The 14,994-nt window shown below is 39.2% G+C and overlaps 1 protein-coding gene across 1 annotated transcript in view; it reads right to left on the bottom strand.

The window, feature by feature from the left end:
• Positions 1-14,994, bottom strand: part of LOC125242129 (lachesin-like) — an 87,297-nt gene that overhangs the window by 47,974 nt on the left and 24,329 nt on the right. Inside the window, exons 3-4 of the mRNA XM_048150838.1 lie at positions 4,107-4,234; positions 1,640-1,825 (exon numbers count right to left, since the gene is read on the bottom strand). Of these exons, the coding sequence (XP_048006795.1) occupies positions 1,640-1,825; positions 4,107-4,234 (314 nt within the window). The remainder of the gene's footprint in view (positions 1-1,639; positions 1,826-4,106; positions 4,235-14,994) is intronic.

The raw sequence follows: 14,994 nt of genomic DNA, 5'->3' as shown, positions 1-14,994 counted from the left end.
GGCCCTCAAAGCAATATCCTGGAACCGCTTTTGGTATCTGTTTTTGATAAGCGAGTTAATAATATATTAGGTATGGATTAAAAGGTCACCTTATTAATCTTATTTTAGTAAGTAAAAATAAGTAGCTTAGAAAGTAGGTAATAGTTTCTGACGCCCATAGCCTATGGTCATATGGTGACTGTTTACCATCTGTCCGATCTGTGGTTTTAAAGAAAATATATGCACATCAAGTTTATTTTTAAAAATAGTGTAAGAAGTCAAAATGTTTGCTTTGCTTGTGGGCCTCGTATTTTGTGCTCTGCAGACTTTAAATATTTTCTCTAGGAAAGCAAACGTCCCCTTCACACGAGGTTTGCCGACGTAACGTCTGCGGTGAGCCGCCGCCGGTTTGAAACGCTGACCACGTCACAAAAATAATTATGTTACCTTGCAGCCTTGTTGGCTTGGTTTGTGTTTACGAGTATGAGGGTAATGTTCTAACATATTTTTTGTAGATTTATATTTCAAACAAATATTCATTTTCATCATTGCTAAGAACGAAAGAAATAATTGTCGTAGGGTCTCGGACTATCAATGTTGACATGCCATTTTGTTCACGCAATGGAATTTTAATTCGATATTTAGGTACATCTAATAATAATTACAGGCATTGTAAATTAAGAATTCCTCTCTACAACAAAATATATACAATTCATAATTATGTAGCGGCAGAACTTATGCCAAAATCAGGTAACTTCATTATATATTACATAATAAGCTAAAAAAATCCAGAATATTGAAGTAAAAATTAATTACCGAAAGAAGCTAACCAGCGGCAGGCTATATACGTGACGTCGTTTTGGCGCAGCTCAGAATGCAAGCCGGCGACCAGATCGATTGCATAAATTTTAATATTGGCCATGGCATCGCTCGCAGCATCCTGCCCGCGTACTGGATTGGAAACTGATTATAATTACCATTCAATCTGATAAGCTATTCAACGCTCTAATAATCAAATGGACCGGACGCATTACCTTCCGGTACAGGTATCGAACGAGAGTGCGAAGCGAAGTTCTTAATTGAACCTTGAGGATATGAAACCTCCCAGTATTTTACAGTTTTTTGACATTTGAACAATGTCATAAGTTTTTTGAGAACTCAGAGGACTCTTCATGAACGTGGTCCAATATGATAATTATCAGAAAATCAATCAAAATACTCATTTCAAATACGATTTTCGTGAAAAATAAGGCCCAGGTACAATTATTCTAGATGAGGTTCTGGCACGAAACTACTTTTACACCGATTTTACAGAATGTTAATAATAATGAATGTCAAAAATATTCTCTGGAATGGATACGACCTGGCCCCGCAGCCGAATGGCATTTTTGCCACATCAAATGCCGCAGAATGTAGTAGTGTAGGATCGATATTTTCACATTTACAGATCCGATCCTTAGTTATACCACAGTATAATAAAGAGTACTATCGTACGATACATACCATATACATACTTTCCAAATCGAAATTTGACGTTTATTAACAAAACTCTCCTGATATCATTAAATGTTCTCACCATATTTATATGTATCATATTGTTTATGTAGTTTTATTATTGATTAGGTTTTGTATCAGTCATAAAAATATAATGATCACATACCTGACTCATCATAGGATCCGTGTTCACTTGACACATGTATGTGCCCGAGTCCTCCGGCTCCACGCTGCTGATGTACAGCTTCCAGGTGTTGTGGCCGTTGTGGGTGACGGACAGCCGCGGGTTCAGCGTCACCATGTGAGTGTGGATCGCTAGGATCGTCTTCGTGTCCGACTTTATCCACGCTACCTAAAAGAAATGTATGTAAAGTACGGGAACATTTTTTTAACATGAATCCTAAGGCTTTAAGGACTGAGGAAAGTCGTAGATAGTATAGGACTCCGTGGCTCAATTGGTTCTAACGATTGGATCGGTGTTTCAAAAGGTAGCATGTTAGAATCCCGCCGGAGGTGTAAGGAAAATAAGTTTTCCATTATTATTTATCTTCACTTAACACATAGAATGTGCGGTGTACAAAAAATCTGACGCAATTTTCGTCAGGATCCTATTCTATAAATAATACAAAATGTAGATGAATGTAATAAAAGATGATGATAAAATATGTAGAAGGTCATTATTAATACAGATATTAAAATTGTGTATTTGTGTGGCCTCTCGTCACGGTCAGAAGCAATGTCAAAAAGTCTGAATAACATTATTGAAGAAGTGAAGTAAATGGGTTTTGGGCTAAAGATGGAGCATTTAAAGTTCTTCAAATATTTGTTATTTTATCCTGACACGTTTTGAATTCAGAAAGTTACCTACTTTAATTTCAGATGAAATATCTACGCGTGCAGCACGTTCTCGAAACAGAAATGCTAGGAAACTTCAGGACGGTTTTGTTTTGAACTTTCTGAACACATCTCAACATGTTCATGCAGTTGTTCAGTACGGAATAAAGATTATACAAAAATAATAAGTACCTACTTAAAAACATTGTTCAAACATTTATCTAGTACTTAAAGGAATATTCAGAATAGAACAACGAAATACATAATAGAATAAAATATGTAGGTTTCCTTCTTAGGATAGGAATCTGAGTCATAAACAGTACCTGTTACACATTTTAAATTTAATGTATGTAGGTAATAGTTCAGGTTTCAGGTTTAAGAACTTTTTTTTTTCTCAAAGAAGATATAATATATACAACTTCACTTTTACTAACTAACTTTTAAATGAGAATTAAATTACTTATAGTTTAGCATGCATAGCATAACATATTATTGTGCGCTTTGTATTCGTTTACAATTACAAAATTCGATTCGTGACTGTGTATAGGTACAATTATTACAATATACCTACAAGAAGTAGTTATATTAGCAATTTGAATTTTAACAGAAATTATCCAAAATTTAAATTTACGTGTTTTTTTTTAATTTTCTTATATATGTACCTAATATTATATATGTAATATTAAACTATATGTGTAATACTAAATTAAAAACGTTTTTAAAATATGAACCTGTAGACTGTGAATGTGACTTGAAGATGTTTATCGACGCTGCACTACGAATTTCGTTCGGTAAATTATTGTAAAGTTATGGATTTAAACGTCAGAAATAAAGGATTTGAGATACAGGATTCTTTTTCCAGTCCGGACGCACGTAAAACTGCACGTAATGTAAGTAAACGCATAAATGTAACATTAGCAATAAGGTTTTTTCAATAAATTATTCTTATTCTTTCTTCTTATTTCATTCATTCATTCATTCAATAATCTGATCTGTTCTATGCCGTCAATTTACTACTTTTATTCCCCATGAACTAGTTAGGTTAAATGGTTAGTTTCAGAAATCCGAAGAATGTTCGTAATGTAATTAGAGCGCCACATGGATATTAGTTTCTAATTGAGAGTCAAAGTTATTAAATATCTTACACAAATTGTTCAGCATAAATCTTATTAACGCTGTCAACATCTAAAATGTTTCAGGTTTTACTCGTATTCCAAACGTCGAATGTATAATGTTGCCTATTAATGTAATTAAACTGTATTAATTGTATCCGAATGGACATATTGTATTGCATAGGCTACTTGCCTCCTAGTCAAATCAGCGTCTTTTTAAGAACTGTCAAAACGAATTTCAACGTCTCGCTAATATGGAATCAATATGAAATCGAATTGAGTGACGTCATGGTCAATTCAGTTACTTTATACCTATATTTCTACCTGACTTAATAAATAGAAATTGGATTTAAAAATACTTTTTATCTATGTTTTTTCTTATATTTATCTGAGCTTTATTTCGTGCATGGTATAAAATATTTTATTTTAAGTACAGTCAAGTTCCCTATTACAAGATCAATTTGTGCGTATATAATTTACAAAGTGTTACGGTAGCCACTAAAACTTTAGAAACTCTATAAGCCAAGAGAGACGCGAGACCAACCCCGAAACCAGAAAAAAAATGGTTGGTTAAATATATATTTACACAAAGTGTTACCCCTGCCACTGATAACCTCAGATATCCAATACGTATCTTAGGTGTCAGAATGAATGTACATGTTGTTTGTGAGAATTACTGAAACTTACTTTATACTTGCCCAGCCTGTTAACAGTACATGTGAAGTACACCTCCCTGCCCTGCGCTACCGTTAAGTTTTCCAAGGGTGACAGGAACTCCGGGTCCTTTTCGTTATACCCCGACACTTGTAGTTGACCTGTGAAAAATAAATATCTTTAAATGATTATTGAAGTGGTTAAAGTGCAAAATGAAACATAGATTTTCATTGTAAGTACAACTAAGAATTGATTAACTGATCTTGTGTGGCGGTGCTTTTCTATTGTAGCCGTGTCTGGTAAACCCAGAATTTATTTACGGAACTGTGTCCGTAAATACCTCATTCTTAATTTATGATCAAAATATACATAAATTGTTTATATAACAATGACATACGAGTATAGTAACTTTAAAGCCACACCGGAAGTCATATCCGAATATATATTCGGTTCGTTTTAATGCAAAGCGGAAACAGTAAAATCAGCTTTATTTTCAGTGTAAAGCAAATACAAACAAGAAACGCAGATCAGATTGGCCTTTCAAATTGGTTTCAATTGGGTCAGTCTAGCACAAACAGAGTGAGGATATTGCTGACGTTACAGGAACCGGTATCAATCGATCTAGCATTGTTGGATTGGAACTGAGACCCGAATGTAAATACGCCGCTGAAAAGTGTGGCGAATTATTGAGCAGTACTGTATGTGGAATGGGGTGAAATAATTTGGCTGCCAAAATAAGGTAGTATTTTTGGTCCTTTTTCTGTACTAATGAGAGAATGAGATACATATATATATATATATTATGTTATAATATAGTTAAATATACGAACATATCAATTTGTATACTCTTACTCGTCTGTTAGTCATTTATTAATGGGTATAAAATACAGATATGAGATAATATTCACATGGTTTTCTTGTTAAATTGCGTACAGTAAGCAGAGTTTTACCTAATTATCCAATGTCAATGTCGCCGTCAGATCGTAAATCTGGGATATTTCCAACATAAATATATTACAATACAATGTAATACAAAGCATTTCATAATAAAGTAAAGTCATTATTTGAAAGCTTGTTTTGTACCGTTCCAAACGTAATAAAATATGTGTGAGTTTAGTAAAATGTCCTATATTGTCTATAAAGCCGCTTTATCACTTTATTCATATGAAGGTACAAGCAAATCTTGTGTTTACCTGTGGTAAATTACAAAGTGGGACGTTTTACTAAAAACGAACAAAACTTTAGTTTAGGATTTGTGTGAAAAAACATAAAAAACGGACCCAATCATGGACAGTTTAAGATAAAATTTTGCCTATTTTTGATATTTCACTGATACGTGTGAAAATTCTACCGCTAAGCGTATTAAAACTTGAAAGTTTTATCCTTCTTTTACATTTCAAGCGTATTGCAGAATAGATACTCCTATTGGTTTCTTCATAGTTAGCAAATTAAAACTAGGTGTTTTTTCTCCAATTATGGACGGCAGTTCTCCAGTAATGGATCCGCCATTATGGACAGTGAAATAAGTTTAAAATTTTGCTTTTAAAGCCAACTGATACTCAATGAGTCAATTTTATATACCCCAAATAAAATTAGTTTGGGTTATTTTAACATAGGATTGTTTCTTGTAAATTTTGGTTTCGTAAATTGTTCCTTGTCCATCATAGGAGGTATGCAGTTTTCCGGTTCCAGTTATGGACACTCGCAAAATAACACTATTTCTTTATATTTTTGGAGCAACAGACTAATATGTTTTATACCTTATCTCATGCTTAATGCAGTAAGTAAAACTCATTCAAGTTTACACCGAGTATTATTTTTTTATTATTTTATACATGAACTCAACTCTCTTAGCAACATTACTAAGAATTCGTCCTGATATTTTTTTCAGTAAACTGATGACTTTTATCTTGCTGCCAAATTCTTCAGAAATAACCGAATTAAATGAAACTTGAAAATTAAGCAGCTCTATAACTCTAGTTTATGGTGCATTGCCGTCAGTTTTTAGAAACTATTTTTAGATACTTATTTTTAAGGATTTGTGTTTTTTTGTCCATAATGGCATCACCGTCCATTATAAGGTATTTTACATTAGTTACATCAGATCCGTTCGTTACTATGAAACTTTTTATCCGAGAAGTCTGTAGCAGCTGTACTGACTCAGTTTTATTTTTTCGTATTTGTTTAAACTTTACAAACAATTATTTGGAACTTTCATAGCTCTACAAACAGGAACAGAGATTTAATGAAATATGAACGTAAGTTTCATCATGATCTCTACCGCATGTACCGCATGTAATTTATTCAACATTCATAAAAATGCGAAATTCTCATCCCGGAATTTAAACATATATCATCGGTCAGTAACTAATAAAATATAATAGTTTAGAATATATTTCGAAAAACCGGTTTGATATTATTAACGATCATTTAGAATACCCCACCCGTTTAGCCATTTCTGCAGATTACTGTACTACCGAGAAAACCTTTGAGAATTTACACAATCATGTAATCCATACTAATATTATAAATGGGAAAGTGTGTTTGTCTGTTTGTATGTCCGTCTTTCACGACAAAACGGAGCAACGAATTGACGTGATTTTTTAAATAGTTGAAGGAATGGAGAGTGACATAGGCTACTTTTGTCTCTTTCTAAACCCCTACTTTCCTAAAATGGGGGGTGGGGATGAAAGTTTTCATGAAAAATCTCGCCATTTTCGAGCGAAGCCACGGGCAAAAGCTAGGATTATAAAGAGAAGTAGGTATTCACTTTTAACATTACTACAAAACTTAAATGAGTTTCCTTTACTATTTAGTATTCAAACTTTATTTATTATTTAAACTCCGTGCCTTTCCCGCCACGGTACGCGTTTCCAATAAGCTTTCGACAAAGCCGGACGCAAGCTTTGGCGTCTGCCGATGCCAGCTAAACCCTCTGATATACCACGCCCGATTCGGCTTCGGCGTTCGGCATTCCAACGATTAGAAACATACTGGAACCGAGGAAGGTTTGCGCATAAAAAGGGTCACACTAAATGTCCCATACTGCGACATCAAAACGATTAATGGCACTGTGAGGGAATCTGGGGATTTTAGAACACGTTATATTTTCGTTCAATTTAGCTAATGCTTAGGTCAGTTGGGAATTAACGTTTCGCTTGGAGTCAATTGCTATGCCTAAGTTAAATAAAAAATAGGTTTCCATACTGACTTTTGAGGTAAATCATTATTGAGGAAACAACAAAAAAGGAATCAGCTATGTGGAATAGTGCCTTAAGCAAACAATATACCATATTGAAGTCTATGGATCTCTTTTTTTTTAAATAATACTCTTAAGTATACTTAATTGTATGCTGAATTAATAATCTCGTGGCTATAGTCACAGCACTTAATCATTTCACATTTAAGCTTCACCTAAAATATATTTACAGAAACAAACTTTTAATATTTTCCATACGCTATTTTCGTACATTTCACGGCATTTTGTGACGGATGCATGCAAAATAATAGCCACATATTTTTCATTTGTGTTCCACGAAATATATGGGCGGCCACATTTTTCTCAACAACTGTGTAATAATGGGTAGGCAGGTGTATAAATTTAATTACATTTTGCTTTTCGCGTCGCATCAATATCAAATTGAGCTGCGGTCGACAGTGTCATTATCCTGCCCGCATTTATTAATTCCCATTTGGGGGTACCCAGCCGGCCAGCCGGCTTGATTTCATTGAAAAATTACCCAAACACCCACTAAAGGTTTGAATCAGTCAAATGTAAAACCGTAGCGACGAGATATTACCACAACAATATTTCCATTTAATACTCATATCGGCCTCTTTGTGCTCGGTAAATACTTATTAAACACGCTTCTGTCGAAGCAATCCGATTATTTTGTGTGTCCTTTTTCAAGCTTCGTCGGTTAAGAGATATAAAATGTTACATCTATTTTATTTTGAATTCGCTCACGCATTCAAAAACAACTATCAAATCAAAAATTTACATACATACTTTTGAAAACTAACAAAGGCTTTTGCATTTCTCTATCATTCTTCCACATGAATGCCACAGTTATAGTTTTTTAATATTAAGTCTGTGTCAAACAAGCAAATGGCACGCCTGCTGATAATCAGTCTAGTCTCCGTAGCCTATGGAGTATGGACATCTGCGACTCTCAAGGCGTAATATGCGTTGCCGGCCTTAACATCGCACCCTCTATGGCTCTATGAGGTCTGCAAACCTTAAGCCCCACATTCAAGGTACTTTCGATTCATCGCTTCGATCGATCGGACAGATATCGTGAACGATCGGTCGCATCGAAGCGCCAGCCACACACTAGGCGATTCAGGCGATCGATCGTTTACGATATCGTAAACGATCCCCATCCCCGTTACTCGCATGAGACGGAATAATAAAATCGGTAGGTAAGTATGAGATCAAAATAGAATCGGTGGTCGCAAGGGGCCACACAATTTCGATCGCACGGGATTTTGATGCGATTTGCGATATCGTATGCGATCAAGTAAATCGTTAACGATGTTGGCAATCTGTTGCGACGGATCGTACAGATATATCGTACCGTGAATGGGGAGCCCTAGTTGGGTTTCGTTAACAAAACGTGAGTCTGCAATTACTTATTACGTTGGCTACGTACCTACTTATACTACCTTGCCACTGTTTAAAAAAGTCTCAGACGGTAATGCTACCGTTTAGAACAGTAGCATGGTTCATCAATTATTATCTGTCAATTAAACTTCAACCAAACAGAATAAACAAGGAGTTATTGTCAACCGCCCTTAAATATTCATCCCAGCATGCAACAGCCATTGATGTTATTAATTACATTCCGATAGAATCGCATTAAATTCATCACATGATCGAATGCGATGCCTCCAATTAATCCTTTGATTAGCTCAGTGTAATCCAATGTGGATTCCGCAAATGCGAATTGCTGTGAATTTAGTGTTTATCGATAGGTTAGTTGTCTCAAAACATCTATATATTTAGTTTTTAGTAAATAGTGTAGGTAATAATAATAATTTAAAAAAAAGACGCTGTCAACTTCAAACGTGTTTTGCTAATCTCTCTAAAAAATTTTTGTATATTTTGTATTTACATGTTGATTTTTGAGTTACTTTTTGTGGAAACCAGAACCCAAGTCAGTTCTACATGTGACCAAACTTATATTGGGTATATTTCACCATAAAAATGATCGACATGTACGACAAGACAAATATCACGGAATGATTACGAGAAGTAAAGCACGCGGACAATCAGCGGTTCTACAAAGCGCAAGCCCACCACCCTCGCCCGCCTCGTGCGTCTCCTCGCAACCGCCGTCGAGCGACGAGTTCGCCACCGCCGCGGCTGACACCAGCGAGTCGAGCGACGAGAGCGGGCCGCCGCCACCGCCGCCACGACCACCTGCGCGACGAGGGCGGCCACCGCTGCCGGCACGCTTGGGGCCTGCGGGACATCCTGCCCCGCCCACGGCTCCCGCTGCCGGTGGTGTAGTGCGCCGCATGAGATGGTCTCAGTTGATGAACGAGAACGTCATGCGAGCGTACTATGGGGCTACAGAGGGGGGAACTAGGCTGTCAGCGTATCGTCCAAGAATGCTGCTTCTGTTTCAGACGCTTGAACCCACCACCACCGTATCGGAGCAGCGACTATCGGATCAGGTGCGCGTCATTCAGCGGTCAAGGCGGTTGGATGACGCCACACTTGATCGGCTTCGCCAGGAGGCTCTCGCTGCTCGCGTGGACCCCGCCTCGGGGCGGAATTTGCCCGCCATATCGCCGGACCCGGTGCCCGAACCCGACCTGGCACCGGATGCGCCGCGGGTTGATTCCGGTAACGACGGCGGGGACTTCGCGAGTCAGAGCGTGAGTGAGCCTGCTAATGAGCAACTGAGGAGGTCTTTGGAAGAGGCGATTACGCAGTATCGCTCCACAAACAATCCTAGGCCACGATTACCACGTCTGCCTATGAATAGACGCAATCTAGCGTTAATGGGAGCCTTAAACGCTTTACTAGAGCCATTTACACGGACTAGTAAAGATCTAGATGATACACACTCGATCATGTACTGCGGAGCCATCGCGGCGTGCCGTGTTGCTCGAGTCAAGTTTCCGGACGCTGACCGTGCAACTAGGACCGCCGGAGGTGTCCCTGCATAGCAAGTACGGATCGAGCGTCGTATCAACTCGTTTAGGACTCTCATTGCAAAGCTGATCTGCTTCAGAGGGGGTAATAATCGCCCTCGAGTAATGCGTTTTGTGAACCAGGCATTCGCGGGGACGGACATCAGGCCCCGCGACTATTTGGCCAATGTCACAGAGCGCATCGACTTCCTGAAGTAGAAAGTCTATGCATGGGCAAGCCGTATTCGCCGCTACAGAAAGCGTGTGGACCGATTCCAGCAGAATCGTCTTTTTCAAAGCGACCAAAGGAAAGTATACCGAAGGTGGGAGGAAACCGACCCTCGTGTGTCTGACGTGCGGCTGCCGGATGCTACTGCCATGTCTGATTTCTGGCGTAGCATCTGGTCGGTGCCCGTCGAACACACGGAGAGTGAGTGGATGACCGTTGTCGAACGCGAGTGCGAGAACATCGAACCTATGGGGGCTATCACCATCAGCCCCGACGACGTAAGTTGTGCTGCCCGTACGGCCCAGAACTGGAAAAGTCCTGGACCGGACGGATTGCACAACTTCTGGCTAAAATGGTTTCGATGCTCGCACTCGCGTTTGGCAACGCAATTTCAACAAGCCCTCGATCTTGGTTCTCTCCCACCTTCCCTAACAACTGGTGTTACTTTCCTGCTCTATAAGTCCGGTAGTACCACGGAAGCAAAAAACTACAGACCCATTACGTGCTTGCCTACACTTTACAAGCTCCTTACATCCATTTTGAGAGCAAAAATTAACGCGCATATTGTCGCTAACAACATTCTGGCTCCCGCTCAAAATGGATGTAGGGTTGGGTCCCGTGGTACTAAAGAGCTCCTCCTCATAGACATGACCATCTGCCAACAAGTTCGGCGGAACAAGGGAGCCATCTCGGCCGCTTGGATTGACTATAAGAAGGCCTATGATTCGGTGCCTCATTCATGGCTGAGAAGGGTATTGGAGCTGTATAAACTTGGTGCAGCTTTAATATCCTTCCTGGCTGCATGTATGAGACAGTGGACCACAGTCCTTCGTCAACCAGGAGGCAGGGATGGCCCCCCTGGCCCGCAGGACTTCATAAGGATTGAGCGAGGAATATTCCAGGGTGACAGTTTGAGTCCATTATGGTTCTGCCTAGCTCTGAATCCCCTCAGCACGCTGCTGAAGGATTCTGGGCTAGGTTGCCGGCTTCGGAGAGAGGGTGAAGTCATCTCTCACCTTCTGTACATGGACGATCTCAAACTATTTGCACCGAACACCCAAGACCTGATGGTGCTATTGAAAACCACTGAAGTTTTCAGTACCGCCATCAGAATGGAGTTTGGTGTCGATAAGTGTGCGGTCATGCATGTACAGCGGGGGGAGGTTGCAAATTCAGAAAATTTACAACTTTCTGAGACGATGTCGTTCAGATCTATCTCTGAATCAGAAACCTATAAGTACCTTGGTATGTCACAGTCGTTGGGTATTGAGGATGTTGGCATTAGACGGTCGGTGAAGGAGCGCTTTTTCAGTCGGCTCACAAAAGTCCTTAACAGTCTTTTGTCAGGAGGCAACAAAGTGCGCGCCTTTAACGCCTGGGTAATGCCTCTACTCACATACTCCTTTGGCATACTACGGTGGACCCAGACTGAGCTGGACGCCCTGGATCGGAGGGTCCGTTCACTGCTTACCACACATCGTATGTTACACCCGCGCTCGTCTGTTATAAGATTGTACATCCCACGGAAGTGCGGAGGTCGAGGCTTCCTAAACGCCAAAGATCTCCACAACCGTGAGGGGTACAATCTCAGGAATTACTTCCTTAACAACGAGTGTGGGATGCATCGTGATGTGGTGGCAGTTGACGGAAACCTCACGCCGCTCTCCTTGGCGAAAGAGAACTGGCGCAAACCTGTGGTACTAAGTACTGCGGACCGCAAGGCGGTAAGGGAGAGCAAGCAGCTACACGGGCGGTTCTACAAGGCCCTCACGGGACCCGATGTAGACCTGCTCGCATCGGTGAACTGGTTACGGTCTTCGGAGAAACCGAGGGTTTTGCCTGTGCAATTGCGGACGAAGTTATGATGACGAACAACTACCGGAAATATATCCTGAAGGACGGTACGGTCGACATTTGTCGGGCATGCCGCCGTCCCGGAGAGTCACTGAGGCATATCATTTCCGGTTGTTCTCATCTTGCTAACGGCGAGTACTTGCACAGACATAATCTCGTAGCCAGGATTATTCACCAGCAACTTGCTCTTCAATACGGCCTTGTGGACCGCGAAGTACCGTACTACAAGTACTTACCTGCGCCAGTTCTTGAAAATGGTCGTGCCACGCTCTATTGGGATCGATCTATTATCACTGACAGGACTATTGTAGCCAATAAGCCTGACATTGTGATAATAGATCGACTGCAACGCCGGGCAGTGCTCGTTGACATCACCATCCCCCATGATGAGAATCTCGTGAAAGCCGAGAAGGACAAGTCGGGATGTTGATTCAACGATCATTGTTCCGATAGTCGTTTCAGCGAACGGTCTCATAGCGAAGAGTCTCGACCAACATCTTAAGAGACTCTCGCTAGGTGGCTGGATCAAGGGCCAGATGCAGAAGGCGGTGATCTTGGACACGGCGCGGATAGTCCGACGGTTCCTCTCTCTGCAGCCCTAACCACCGGCAGCTTGGGCCCTGCCCCGCTGCTGGCGGCACCCTAGGTTAGGTTTTTTATAATGTGTTTATAATTATGTTTTTTTATATTGTTTTGTATGTGTTTTTGTATTTTACTTTTATATCCATATTATAAAAAGCTTAACCTAAGAAGCAAAATAAATAAAGGAAATAATTTAACAAAGTTAACCTCTATGAGTTTTGTAACAATAATTAAAATAAAAACAAATGAAACTTTGTTTTAAATAGTGTTCATTTCTTAAACTATAAGCGAAATAGAGAATACAAAAGAATAGGTACGATTAATATGTATGCCTGAATGTATATGTAATATATTGTAGATATTTCATAAAAAAATATTTTAAATACACATTATCTTATGGACATGTCAAACAGTAATGCTAGCGGCAGCCGTTGGAACCAATTTGAAGTTAAAAGCTACAAGCCACAATCGTGCAAATTTGCACTTAGTATAATATATATGGCTGACTAAAGCAGCAGCAGGATCATAGGTACTATACAATTTCAAAGTCTTGAGCTACATTCACGCAAAAAACGTGAAATATCTTTAAGCATAACGAGAAAACTTGAACAACGGGTGAACTGTAAGTAAAACTTAAACCGTGTATGAAAAGCTTTAAACGCTTAGTCTAGAAAAACTCTGTTAATGAAATTAAAAAGAAAAGGCTTTTGTATTTTTAGTTTAACTTATATCAGACGTGCTCCACGTCAGAGCTGATGGGCGTCGGAATCTGGAGCGGCAACTTACAGAGAAATGAAAGGGTTTAAGTGAACTTAGTCTATATTATCGTAATGCCTTTTGTCTCATACGAGTGTACTGCAGACGTAAGCTTCTTCTCTTCGTTAAAGTGCAACAATTTCCTCGGCTCACAAGTCTCACAACAGCACAACACATGTGCGGTTGGGTTTATACTCTGGAAACTAGTAACCTATAGGTATAGGTATGTTAATCTATTTTGCATTAATGCATAATAAATAAATAAATAAATAAATAAATATTATAGGACATTCTTACACAGATTGACTGAGGCCCACGGTAAGCTCAAGAAGGCTTGTGTTGTGGTTACTCAGAAAACGATATATATAATATGTAAATAATTATATACATACAAAACATCCAGGACTCAGGAACAAATATCTGTACTCATCACACAAATAAATGCCCTTACCGGGATTCGAACCCGGGACCGCGGCGCAGCAGGCAGGGTCACTACCGACTGCGCCAGACCGGTCGTCCATAATGTACAGTGCAGTGAGTTTCAGTACATCTCTCCCTCTAACTTAGAGTAACCATAAGATAGATGGTAATGCGTGACCAGGAGAACGGATATCATGTATTTTTCATTTCAATTTTTTATTTAAAAAGAATCGTTGATTTTTTCAAGCGTATGTTTTAGCTTTTATCCAGTCAGAGTGTTTTATTTTAATTTCAAACCCCGCTTTGTACTTTTTATTGAGCGAAAGTAAACACATTTTAAATTCCGTTAAATTGCACCATCAATTAATATCATGAAATACAACCGATAAAAGCGCAACATAACAAAGTTTTAATAAATGAATTATTTTGACTACTGAAATTATGACAGGTCGCATAGATTTCTATTTCTACTTACACCGTACTACCAATTACCGGTCTACATAATGTTACTTGTATTAGTTTACTTAGAAGCAGGAAAAGCGAATTAAAGCCCTCAAAGAGAGGAAATGACCATGCAGGATATTATGCTTTCCCTTGGATGCGTAATTAGCGACGGAACATATTTAGTTTGAGGCATGCTCGTCACAAACTAATCGTTTCCTATTTGCTGGATCATGGAAATTGAAATATCTACCTACAGTTATACTGTACTATGCACTTGATTTAATTTTCTCTCAGAGAATTTGTTTGTACTGTTTGTAACTTGGCAAACCTGCATGTTGCAGTCACCGCGCGCACTGGCCGCTGAAAAAAATATGGGCACATCGCGCACCTTTTGTTTTTTCACAGAAAACTTTCTCTGCTATGAAAGGCAATTACATTTATTTAATTATTTTAAAAGCAGTACCTCTGCAATTACATTTATTTAATTATTTTATG

The sequence above is a fragment of the Leguminivora glycinivorella genome, chromosome 2 (assembly GCF_023078275.1).
Source record: "Leguminivora glycinivorella isolate SPB_JAAS2020 chromosome 2, LegGlyc_1.1, whole genome shotgun sequence".
Taxonomy (NCBI): Eukaryota; Metazoa; Arthropoda; class Insecta; order Lepidoptera; family Tortricidae; genus Leguminivora; species Leguminivora glycinivorella.
Note: the sequence above shows the minus strand (reverse complement) of the source record. Positions and strands in the feature narration are given on the sequence as shown.